The sequence below is a fragment of the Cebus imitator genome, unplaced genomic scaffold (assembly GCF_001604975.1).
Source record: "Cebus imitator isolate Cc_AM_T3 unplaced genomic scaffold, Cebus_imitator-1.0 Scaffold76, whole genome shotgun sequence".
NCBI lineage: Eukaryota > Metazoa > Chordata > Mammalia > Primates > Cebidae > Cebus > Cebus imitator.
This window is the reverse complement of record NW_016107391.1, coordinates 10,404,375-10,417,487: the sequence shown is the minus strand read 5'-3', so window position 1 is coordinate 10,417,487 and position 13,113 is coordinate 10,404,375. Positions and strand designations below refer to the sequence as shown.

Genomic DNA, 13,113 nt, shown 5'->3' with positions numbered 1-13,113 from the left:
CCCAGCTAATTTTTTGTATTTTTAGTAGAGACGGGGTTTCACCATGTTGACCAGGATGGTCTCGATCTCTTGACCTCGTGATCCACCCGCCTCGGCCTCCCAAAGTGCCGGGATTACAGGCTTGAGCCACCGCGCCCGGCCATGGCACTCTTTGTTAAATGCATCATTATGTTTGTAATTGTGTACCTAGCATGCAATATGTAACAGTTGCATCTAACTTTATATTATTGATTTTCACTGCTATATAGCACTCTAATGAATGAATATACCATAGTTTATTTATTCATTTTACTTGATGGGCATTTAGATAGTTTCCAGCTTGAGGCTATCATGAACATTGATGCTATTAATATTCTAGTATATATATTTTTGGTGACACAGATATATATTACAGTTGGGTATATTCCTACAAATGGAATTGGTGGGTCTCCAAAGGCCTTCCATCTTTGTAATTTCCAGGGGTCCAGTAGTATGAGGGACATCCCTATTAAGGTGAGGAATAAGGTGTTGCCTCTGGCACCTCCTATAACCAAAAGGGAGATACAATGCCTAGTCAGCTTTTTTGGATTTTGGAGTTAACATATTTCTCATTTGGGTGTGCCACTCCAGCCCACTCACTGAGTGACCTAAAAAGCTGCCAGATTGGAAGGGAGGCCCAGAACAAGAGAATGCTCTGCAATAGGTTCAGGCTGCTATGGAGATGCTCTGACAATTGTGCCAAATGATCCAGCAGATCCAACAGTATTTGAAGTGTTAGTGGCAGATAGAGATGCTGTTTGGACCCTTTGGCAGGTCCTTGCAGATGAATCACAGGGTGAACCTTTAGGATTTGAGCAAAGCCCTTCCATCCTCAGTGGAAAATTACTCTTTTGAGAAACAGCTTTTGGCCTATTGCCAGACTTTAGTAGTGACTAAACACTTAACCAAAGGCTATCAAGTTACCATGTGACCCACACTGCCCATCATGGACTATGTGTTGTCTGACCTACCAAGTCATAAAGTTGGTGTTAACGGCTGTACTCCATTATCAAATGGAAATGGTTTATGTAAGATTGAGCTTGAGCAGGCCCTGAAGTCATAAGTAAGTAACATGAGGAAGTGACCCAAATGTCCATGGCCCCCACCCTTGCTACATTACCTTTTCTCTCACTGCCTGCTTTTAATATAACATGAGGAATTCTCTACAGTTGACTGAGGAAGAGAAAACTCATGTTTGATTTACAAATGGTTCTCTATGATATGCAGTCACTGCCTAAAAGTGTACAGTTAGAGCACCTACAAATTCTTTCTGGGACATCCCTAAAGGAAATTGGTAAAGATAAGTCCCCCAATGGGCAGAACTGAGAGGAGTGCACCTGGTTGTTGAAAGGAAGAATAGCTAGGTGTTTAACTATATTCTAGAGTGGTAGCCAATGATTTGGTTGTAGGGTTAGGGACTTGGAAAGAACATTGTATTAGTCAGGGTTCCCTAGAAGGACAGAACTAATAGGATATATATACATAAAGAGGGGTTTATTAAGGAGTATTAACTCACACGAACACAGAGTCCCACAGTAGGCCATCTGCAAGGAAGCCAGTCTGAGTCCCAAAGCTGAACAACTTAGAATCCGATGTTAGAGGGCAGGAAGCACCCAGCTTGGAAGAAAGATGTAGGCTGGGAGGCTAAGCCAGTCTAATCTTTTCCCATTCTTCTTCTTGCTTTTCATTCTGGCACGATGGCAGCTGATTAGATAGATGGTGCCCTCCAAATTGAGGATGGATCTGCCTCTCCCAGTCCACTGACTGAAATGTTAATCCCCTTTGGCAACACCCTCACAGACACAGCCAGGAACAATACTTTGCATCCTTCAATCCAATCGAGTTGACACTCAGTAATCCATCAAAAGTGGGCTGAAAAATTTGGGAGGCATTGGACAGACCTTTTTTTTTTTTTGAGACAGGATCTCACTCTTTTGCTTAGGCTGTAGTGCAGTGGGGTGATTACAGCTTACTGCTGCCTCCATCTCCCTGGGCTCAGGTGATCCCCCCACGTCAGCCTCCCAAGTGGCTAGAACTGCAGGAGTACACCACCACACCTAATTTTTGTATTTTTTTTTGAAGAGACAGGATTTCACAGTGTTGCCCAGGCTGGTCTCAAATTCTTGAGCTCAAACAATTCACTCACCTCAACCTCCCAAAGTGGTGGGATTATAGGCATAGGCCATTGCACCCAGCCAGGACAGACCTCTTTCAATGAGGGGAGAGAAATGAAGATGTATCCCATAAAATTTCACCAAAAGGTGACCTTAGCAGAGGAGGATTTTAATAATAAAGTGAATACAGGATAATCAAGTCTGTAGAATCCAGTCAGTCTCTCCCAGCCACCTCTGTCAGAACAGAGCTGGGGAAAGAGTCTAACTAGTATCCTCTTCATTAATGGCTCATGAACAAAGTGTCCATGGTGGCAAGAATAGAGTTCATACATAGGACCACCAATATGGATTTCCATTACCCAAGGCCAACCTGGATGCCACTGCTGAGTGCCCAACCTGTCAGCAGCAGACAACAACACTGACTCCCCAGTATGGCTCTATTCGTCTGGGTGTTCAGTCAGCTTTGTGGTTGATTACATTGAACTACTTCCATCATGGAAGGGGTAGCATTTTGTTATTACTAGAACAGACATTCAATACAAAATTTCATTCCTCATGTCAAAATTCTGCCCAAATTGACATCCATGGACTCATGGAATGCTATACCCATGGTCATGATATTTCATACAACATTGCCTCTGATCAAGGAACTCACTTCACAGCAAAAGAATTGCAGTATGGGTCCTTGCTCCTGGAATTCACTGGTCTATGTTCCCTACCATGCTGAAGCAGCTGTCCTAATAGGATAGTGGGATGGCCTTTTGAAGATGCAATTACAGCACCAGCTGGGGGAAATAACTTGCAGGCTAGGGCAAAGTTCTCCAGAAGGCTATATATATGCTCCGAATCAGCATCCAATAAATGGTACCTTTTTTCCCTCTGTAGCCAGGAATCAAGGGGTAGAAACAAAAGTGGCACCATGCATTATTAACCCTGGTGATCCACTAGCAAAATTTATTCTTCCTGGTCTCATAATTTGATGCTCCACTGGCTTAGAGGTCTTAGTTCCAAAGGGAGGAATTCCTCCACCAGAATATTGATTCCATTAAACTGGAAGTTAAGCCTGCTTACAGTGTTGGCTGGAGTGACTGATCCAGACTACCAAGGGGAATCTGAACTACTACTCCACAATGGTGGTAAGGAAGAATATGTCTGGAGATCTCTTAGGGTATCTGTTAATTTTATCACACTCTGTGATTAAGGCTAATGGAAAACTACAATAACTCAATCCAGGAAGGACTACTAATGGCTCAGATGCTCAGAAATAAAGGTTTGTGTTACCCAGCAGGTAAAGAACCATGACCATTGGAAGTGCTTGCTGAAGGCAAAAGGAATATGCATGGGTAGTGGAAGAAGGTAGTTATAAATACCTGCTACGATCGCTTGATTAGTCAGGCAAATATCTTTGTTTTTTTCTCTCTCTTATCCCCTTATCATATAATGTATTAATAATAGTTAACTTTCTATCACAGTTTTTAAATTACAGGATAGCAAGAAGGGTGAACATTGACCAAAATTTTGTATCCTTTTCTGGAGAGAGGGTTAGCACATTTTCAGTTTTATGCAGGACAATTGTAGCATGTTAGGCAAAAATATGACTTTATTATTGCCTTTATTTGGAGATTAAATATGGTTTAAGGAGATGCAAATGGATGAGTAGTTGATAAGGAATGTACTGCGATGGTTAGTTGTATGTGACAACTTGCCTAAGATATATTACACAATTATTCAGTCAAACTAATCTAAGTGTTGCTGCAAAGGTATTTTGTAGATATGGTTAATATCTATAATAAACTGTATATGAACTTGAAGGAGAGTATCCCTGATAATGTAGGTAGGCCTCATCCAATCAGTTGAAAGGCCTTAAAGCAAATCTTAAAAAGTTTATCTGAACAAGAAGAAATCTATGTGTAGACTGCCTCATCGGCTCCTGCCCAAGAGTTTCCAGCCTGCTGTACAGTTTGCAAACTTGCCCAGCTAGACTTGTACAGTTCCATAACTGTATACGTCGATTCCTTGTTTTGTTCTCTCTAGAATGGTATTTAGTGTACATTAGGCCTTATTCTATCCTCTATAACTTTCAATCTCTCTTTAATATTTTCCACATCTTATTGGCTCTTTTTCTTGGTAGAATCCTGACAAATACAGGATCTTGCTATTCCCTACCACTATGCTGATGTTATCAGAGATAGAGATAGAAATAAGTCAATTACGTGCTTTCTCCTTGAAAACTTTATAACCTATGGAATATGAAATATGAAAAGTCAGCACTGCAAATTAGGTCGGGTAGCAATATATTATTGTGATAGTCAATTTTAGATATCAATTTGGCTGGAATAAGGGATACTCAGAAAACCAGTAAAGCATTATTTCTGAGTAGATCTGTGTCTGTGAGGATGTTTCCAGAAAAGACTGGCATTTGAATCAGTGGACTGAACAAAGAAGATCTGCCATCCAATTGGTTGAGGACCAGAATAGAAAAGGCAGAAGAGGCCAGGCACTGTGGCTCACGCCTGTAATCTCAGCACTTTGGGAGGCCGAGGAGGGCGGATCACGAGGTCAAGAGATCGAGCCCATTCTGGCTAACATGGTGAAACCCCGTCTTTACTAAAAATACAAAAATTAGCTGGTGTGGTGGTGTGCGCCTGTAGTCCCAGCTACTCGAGAGGCTGAGGCGGAGGTTGCAGTGAGCTGAGATCGTACCACTGCACTCCAGCCTAGCGAAAGATCAAGACTCCATCTCAAAAAAAAAAAAAAAAAGGCATGAAAAGGCAAATTTGCTCTCTCTTCTGGAGCAAGGACATCCATCTTCTCTTGCCCTTGGACATCAGAACTCCAGGTTCTCTGGCCTATGGATTCTGGGAGTTTCATCACAACTCCCCAGGTTCTAAGTCCCTTGGACTTGGACTTAGTGATGCCACTAGCTTCCTTGGTTCTACAGCTGGCAGATGGCACGTCATGGAATTTTTCAGCCTCCATAACCACATTAGCCAATTCTCATTAAAAATCCCTTCATATATCTCTATCTATCTCCTTTTGATTCTGTTTTTCTGGAGAATGCTGACAAATATAATTATTAAGTATCAAATGAGTAGCACTGAATTGAATATTCAAGGAACTTGTTAAAAAAGGAGAGCTCTCTATAGACTTAGAGAATGATCAGGGCAGGCACTGTGGAGGAAATAAGTACAAGAATTAAGAGTAGACATCTTGGTTGAATTCAAGTTGTACATATCTAACTAAGTTTCAATTGCTTCATTGGCTGTTTACTTATAAAAATTTCAAAGTGCCACTGAGTAATTAGACATTCTGCCTGAAGCATAGTGAGGGGAGATGTTAAGCCTCTTAAACTGAAAAAAAAAAACAACAACACTGCAAATGCTGCACTTGGAGTTTGGCAGGCTTAAAAGACTGAATTCCTCTCTACCACTTGGAAGAAGTATGATGTTGAACAAACTGCATACTACTTTAAATCTCAGAGTCTTTATATGTAATATGGGAATAACAGTACATATCTCATCTATTATAAACTCATAGTGAGAAATAAATGAAATATAAGGTTCTTAGCACAATGCCTTTCACAGACGAAGTACTCAACCAATATGAAGTGAATGCAAAAACATATCCATATCTCTAAAAACAATGCGACTGAAACTGAAACCAAAACAATACTAAATTTCACATAATTGTAGGAGGAAGTGTCCTGGATAGATTTTACATCAGTGTTATAAGCTAATTTTTCAAAAGATAAAATATCTGTCTTAAAAAAATTATTTTACCCTGGTTCCAAAATCTGACCAGACATTTTTTTTTAAATAAAGAGATAGGGTATCTCTCTGTCACTCAGGCTGGGTGACCTGATGATAGCTCATCATAACCTTGAACTCCTAAGTTCAACTGATCCTCCCGCCTCAGCTATCCAAAGTGCTGGGATTAGAGGTATGAGCCACTGAGTCTACCCTTGACCAGGCTTTTGTAATTTTACCATTCCCACTTTGTGTAAGAACTACTGGAATACAATTTATAACTGAATTTCCTGTGTACATAAGGCATTTATAATGAAAAAATTATATCATTTAAAAAGTATGTTCTGCATTCATACTACAGTACCTTGAGGGATATCCTTAGGAAAGGAATATTTCTTCTTCTTTACAATAACACCTTTATTTTTCACTTTTCTTGTTCCTGGTGATGCTCTAATAATACAACATATTTCTGATGTATTTGCAGGAAACTGAAAAAGAAAAAAGGCAGATATTGCATAATTCCTCCAAATATTATACTTGTATATTGCTTTATTTCAAATGCAACTAGTCTCAATATCTGTATTTATTAGATATTAATAACAGCAAGCATTTATTAAATGCTTACTCCACTCCCAACAGTAATTGGTTTTAAAACATATGTTCATTTAATATTCACAAGAACCAAGCAAGGCAGATTATATTACCTCCATTTTATAAATGAGAAAAGTTTCAGAGAGATTAATTGACTTACTTAAGGATAGGGAGCAAGTAATGGTAGAGTTGAGATTCAAGCATGCTGAAGTGGGAGAGAAAATTTGCATGTTTTATTGAGTTAAAACACAAATTTAAATTTAACTGAGTTAAACACTAAATTCCTTGATTTCTCAACTCTGGTAATTTTGACAATTTCCCATAATAAAGAAATACTGGCCAGGCATAGTGGCTCATGCCTGTAATTCCAATACTTTGAGAGGGACTCCTTGAGGCCAGGAGGACAAGAGAGAGAGAGAGAGAGAGAGAGACAGAGGGAGAGAGAGAGAGAGAGAGAAACAGCATATCTTGCAGAAGTGATATATCTTCTTTTTCAGAATTCAGAAGCAGAGATGTATTTATCAAGGGCTTTTGCTATTTTAAATAAAGGCTATATAGAAACTTCTTATGTAATTTTTTTTTTTTTTTTTTTTTTTGAGACAGGGTCTCATTCTGTTGCCCAGACTGGAGTCCAGTGGCGTGACCTCGGCTCACTGCAACCTCTGCCTCCCAAGTTCAAGTGATTTTCATGCCTCAGACTCCTGAGTAGCTAAAACTACAGGTGTGTGCCACTACATCCAGCTAATTTTTATGTGTTTAGTATAGACAAGGTTTCACCAGGTTGGCTAGGCTGGTCTCTAACTCCTGACCTCAGGTGATCTGCCTGTCTCGGCCTCCCAAAGGTGCTGGGATTACAGGCGTGAGCCACTGTGCCCAGCCAGAAACTTCTTATGTAATTATTTTTATTTTAAATTTTTGTAAGGACATAGTAGGTATAAATATTTACGCAGTGCATGAGATGTTTTGGTACAGAAATGCAATGCATAATAATCACATCTATGGAAAATTGGGTATCCATCCCTCATTGTTTACATTACAAACAATCCAATTATACTCTTTTATTTTTAAATGTACAATTTAAAATACCAGACTTTTATAATTTTACCATTTCCACTTTGTGCAAGAACTCTTAGAATACAATTTATAACTGAATTTCCTGTGTACATAAGGCAATCTCCTATAGTGCTACCGAATACTAGGTCTTATTCATTCTTTCTATTGTTTTGTACCCATTAAACATCCCCAACTTCCCGCACCAACCCCCACCCCCAGCACCTAGCTATCCTTCACAGTGTCTGGTAACTATCCTTCTATTCTCTATCTCCATGAATTCAATTGTTTTGATTTTTAGATCCCACAAATAAGTGAGAACAAGTGATGTCTGTCTTTACGTGCCTGGCTTATTTACCTTAATATAATGACCCCCAGTTCTGTCCATGTTGTTGAAAATGACAGGATCTCATTCATTTTTATGGCTGAATAGTACACCATTGTGTATGAATACCATATTTTGTTTACCCATTCATCTGTTGATGGACACTTAGGTTGCTTTCAAATCTTGGCTATTGTGAACAGTGCTGCAACAAACATGGGAGTGCAGATATCTCTTTGGTATACTGATAAACATAGGAGTGCAGATATCTCTCTGATACACTTTCTTTTGGGTATATACCCAGCAGTGGGATTGCTGGATCATATGGTAGCTCTATTTTTAGTTTGCTTGTTTGATTCTTTTGCCAAGACAGAGTCTTGCTCTGTTGCCCAGGCTGGAGTGCAGTGGCACAATCTCGGTTCAATGCAACCTCCACCTCCCGTATTCAAGCAATTCTCCTGCCTAGGCTCCCAAGTAGCTGGGATTACAGGTGAGCACTACCATGCTCAGCTAATTTTTGTAGTTTTAGTAAAGACAGGGTTTCACCATGTTGGCCGGGCTGGTCTCAAACTCCTGACCCCCTGATCCACCCACCTTGGCCTCCCAAAGTACTGGGATTACAGGCATGAGCCACTGCGCCCAGCCTATTTTTAGTTTTTTTGAGGAACCTCCAGACAGTTCTCCCTAGTGGTTGTACTAATTGACAGTCCTACCGACAATTTTAATAGGAGTTTCCTTTCTCCACATCCTCACTAGCAACTGTTATTGCCTGAGATTTCGATAAAAGTCATTTTAACTAGGGTGAAATAATATCTCATTGTACTTTTGATTTGCATTTCTCTGGTGGTCAGTGATGTTGAACACTTTTTCGTATGCCTTTTTGCTATTTGTGTATTTCCTTTTGAGAAACGTCTTTTCAAATCTTTTCCCCATTTTTGAATCAGGTTATTAGATTGTTTCCTACAGAGGTGTTTGAGCCCCTGGTTATTAATCCCTTGCCAGATGGGTAGTTTGCAAATATTTTTTTCTCATTCTGTGGGTTGTATGTTCATGTTGTTGATTGTTTCCTTTGCTGTACAGAAGCATTTTAACTTGATGTGATCCTATTTGTGTATTTTTGCTTTGATTGCCTGTGCTAATGGAGTATTATTCAATAAGTATTTCCCCAATGTTTCCTTGCAGTAGCGTCATAGTTTGAGGTCTTAAAGTATTTAATCCATTTAATTTTTTGTATGAGGTAAGAGGTAAGGATCAACTTTCATTCTTCTGCATATGGATATCCAGTTTTCCCAGCATTATTTACGGAAGAGACTGTCTTTTTCCCCTTGTGCGTGGTACCATTATGGAAAATGAGCTTGCTGTAGATATGCGAATTTACCCTGGATCCCCTATTATCGCCACCTGGTCCCACCTTTGACAAGTGGGGATTACCATAATCCAAGGTGAGATTTGGGTGGGAACATAGAGACAAACCATATCAATAGCTTTGGCTATTCTGGATCTTTTGTGACTGAATATAAGTTTCAGAATTGTTTTTCCTATTTCTGTGAGGAATGTCATTGGTATTTTTATAGGGATTCCATTAAATTTGCACATTGCATTGAGTAATATGGATATTTTTTATAATATTGACTCTTCTAATCTATGAACATGAAATATATTTCCATTTTTTGGTGTCCTCTCAAATTTCCTTCATGTTTTATAGTTTTCATTGTACAGATCTTTCACTTCTTTGGTAAGGTAAATTCCAGGATATTTATTTTTATCTGTGGCTATTGTAAAAGGGATTGCCTTTTAAATTTATTTTTCAGATTGTTCACTGTTGGCATATAGAAATGCTACTGATTTTGGTATGTTGATTGTGTATCCTGCAACTTTCCTGAATTTATTTATCAGTTCTAATAACTTTTTGGTGGAAATTTTAGTTTTTTCCAAGTATAAGATCACATTATCTGTAAACAAAGATAATTTGACTTCTTCCTTTCCAATTTGGATGCCCTTTATTTCTTTCTCTTATCTGACTCCTCTAGCTAGGACTTCCAACACTATGTTGAATAACAATGGGGAAAGTGAGCATCCTTATCTTGTTCCGGGTTTAAAAAGAAAGGCTTTCAGTTTTTTCTCATGCAGCATGATACTAGCTGTGCATCTGTCATGTATGGCTTTTATTATGTCTGACAGAGCAGAAGCACCGTCATCTTGCACAAACACTACCACTTTAAGTTCCAGCTCCCTTTCTAGCCTCATGCATTTCAAGGAAATCACTTCTAACTATAAGCAGTCAGAAAGAGCAGACAGTAAAACACAGAAAAGACAGCTCTGGCACAGAGGGAGCTGGGGGAATGTCTCTTGGGTAACTACCAAACTTCATACAATGGGCCACAGTAAAACCGTGGAAGAATCATTACATTCTCCTACTAAACTAACCCCTTTATCTTTACGTAATAACCTGCTTTGTCTTTTATTACAGCTTTTGCCTTTAAATCTGTTTTGTCTAAGTATAGCTTACTGCTCTTTTTTTTGGTTTCTATTGGCATAAAATACCTTTTTCCATCCATTTATTTTCAGTTTGTGTGTATCTTTATAGCTTATTGTAAAGTGTGCTTCTTGTAGGCAACAGATCACTGGATCTTGTTTTTCTTTTTAATCCATTCAGCCACTCTATGTCTTTTCATTGGAGAGTTTAGTCCATTTACATTCAATGTTGTTATTGATAATTAGGGATTTACACCTGCAATTTTATTATTTGTTTTCTGGTAGACTGATGGTCTTCTCTTTATTTTTTCCTTCCTTGCTGTCTTCCTTTTAGTGAAGATGATTTGCTCTTGCAGTATGCTTCAATTTCTTGCTTTTTATTTTTTGTGTATCCATTATATGTTTTTTGATTTGTGGTTACCATAAAGCTTGCAAATATTATAACTTATTATTTTGAACTGATAACAACTTAACACTGATTTGCAAAACATGCAAAAGAATATGAAAACTTGATACTTTAACTTTGTCCCCTTGCTTTTTAACTTTTTTTCTCTTTATCTTTTATTATACTGTCTATGTCTTGAAAAGTTGTTGTAGTTATGATTTACTGCTTTGCTGTTTAGTCTTTCTACTTCAGTCAAGAGAAGTTTACACACTATGATAACAATGTATACTATTCTATGTTTTTCTCTGTGCTTACTATTACCAGTGAGTTTTCTACGTTTAGATGATTTCTTATTGTTTATTAACATAACATCCTTTTCTTTCAGAATGAAGAACTCCCTTTAGCATTTCCTGTAGGAAAGGTCTGCTCTTGATGAAATCCCTCAGCTTTTGTTTATCTGTGGAGATCTTTATTTCTCCTTCATGCTTAAAGGATATTTTTGCCAGATATACCATTCTAGAGTAAAAGTTGTTTTCCTTTAGTACTTTTTTTTTTCCTTTAGCACTTTAAATGTGTCATCTCTCTCTCTCCTGGCCTGTAAGATTTCTACTGTAAAGTTTGCTGCCAGATGTATTAGATCTCTATTTTACATTACTTGTTTCTGTTTTCTTGCTGCGTTTAGGATCTTTTCTTTATCCTTGACCTTTCAGTTTGATTATTAAATGCTTTGAGGCAGTCTTTGGATTAAATCTGCTTGGTGTTCTACAGACTTCTTGGCTTTGGATATCGATATCTTTCTCTATGATTGGGAAGTTCTGTTATTATCCCTTTGAATAAACTTTCCACCCCTATCTCTTTCTCTACCTCCTCTTTAAGACCAATAACTCTTAGGTTTGCCCTTTTGAGGCTATTTTCTAGATTTTGTAGGTGTGCTCCATTCTTCATTCTTTCTTCTTTTGTCTTCTCTGTGTCTTTTCAAACAGCCAGTCTTCAAGCTCACTAATTATTTTTTCTGTTTGATCAGTTCTGCTGTTAAGAGACTGATACATTCTTAAGTATGCCAAATTGCAGTTTACATCTCCAGGATTTCTGTTTGACTCTTTTTAATTATTTGAATGTCTTTGTCTAATTTATCTGATAGAATTCTAAATTCCTTCTCTATATTATTTTGAATTTCCTCAAAACAACTATTTTGAATTCTCTGTCTGAAAAGTCATATATCTGTTTTCCAGAATTGGTCCCTGGTGCCTTATTTAGTTCTCCAGTGAGGTCATGATGCTGGTGCTTATAGATGTTCATCAATGTGTAGGCATTCAAGAATTAGGTATTTATTGTAGTCTTTATAGTCTGAGTTTGTTTATGCCTGTCCTTCTTGAGAAGGGTTCTTAGGTATTCCAAGGGACTTGGGCCCCAAGCCCAGTAACACTGGTTTTTGCAGACTTGTAGCAGTACCACCTTGGCAGTGTTAGATAAGATCTAGAAAAATTATCTGGATTCCTAAGCAGAGACTCTTGTTCTTTTCCCTTACTTTCTCCCAAACAAATGGAGTCTCTATCTCTGCTGAGCCACCTGGAACTGAGGGTATGGTGATGCAAGCACCTCTGTAACTACCACCAATAGGACTAAGCTGGGTCAGACCTGAAGCCAGCACAGCATTAGACCTTGCCCATGGCCTTTCCCTTCAGTGTGGTAAGTTCTCCCAGGACCCAGGCTCTCAAGAATGAGCAAGCAACCAAAAACTATCAATCATGAATAAAATGCAGGCCAGGCGCAGTGGCTCACACCTGTAATTTCAGTACTTTGGAAAGTCAAAGAGGGAGGATCACTCGAGTACAGGAATTCAAGACCAGCCTGGGAAGCATAGTGAGACTTGACTCTAAAAAAAAGAAAACAAAAAAAATAACAAACAGAAAACATAGCCAGGTGTGGTGGTCCACACCTGTAGCCATAGCTACTCAGGAGGCTGCGACAGGAGAATCACTTGAGCCCAAGAGTTCAAGGTTACAGTAAGATATAATCCCACTACTGCACTCTAGCTAGGTAACAGAGAAAGACATCCTGTCTCAAAAAAAACCAAAAACCAGGAATGAAAAGCAGATTTGAAAACAAAACAATCAGAATTTCTTGAAATAAAAAATAAAGTTGTTAAAATAAAAAATTCAGTGAAAGGCTTAAGAAGCAGATACATAAAGAGAGAATTACTAATGAAACTGCCCAGACTATAGCAAATAAATGAAAAATATTGAACAGAGGTTGAAAGATGTGGAGGATAGAATGAGGCCTAACATTTGATAATTACCATTCCAGAGAGAATATAATAAATAATAGTTGAAAAATTTCTCAACCTAATACAAGACATGAATCTACAGATTTAGGAAGCCCAATCCCAAGAAAAATTAAAATTTACAAAGA

At 38.4% G+C, this 13,113-nt stretch overlaps 1 protein-coding gene across 1 annotated transcript in view; it reads right to left on the bottom strand.

Annotated features, from left to right (window-relative positions):
- Positions 1 to 13,113, bottom strand: part of MEIKIN (meiotic kinetochore factor) — a 113,863-nt gene that overhangs the window by 4,927 nt on the left and 95,823 nt on the right. The window contains exon 11 of the mRNA XM_037739957.1: positions 6,243 to 6,366. Coding sequence (XP_037595885.1) covers positions 6,243 to 6,366 — 124 coding nt within the window. The remainder of the gene's footprint in view (positions 1 to 6,242; positions 6,367 to 13,113) is intronic.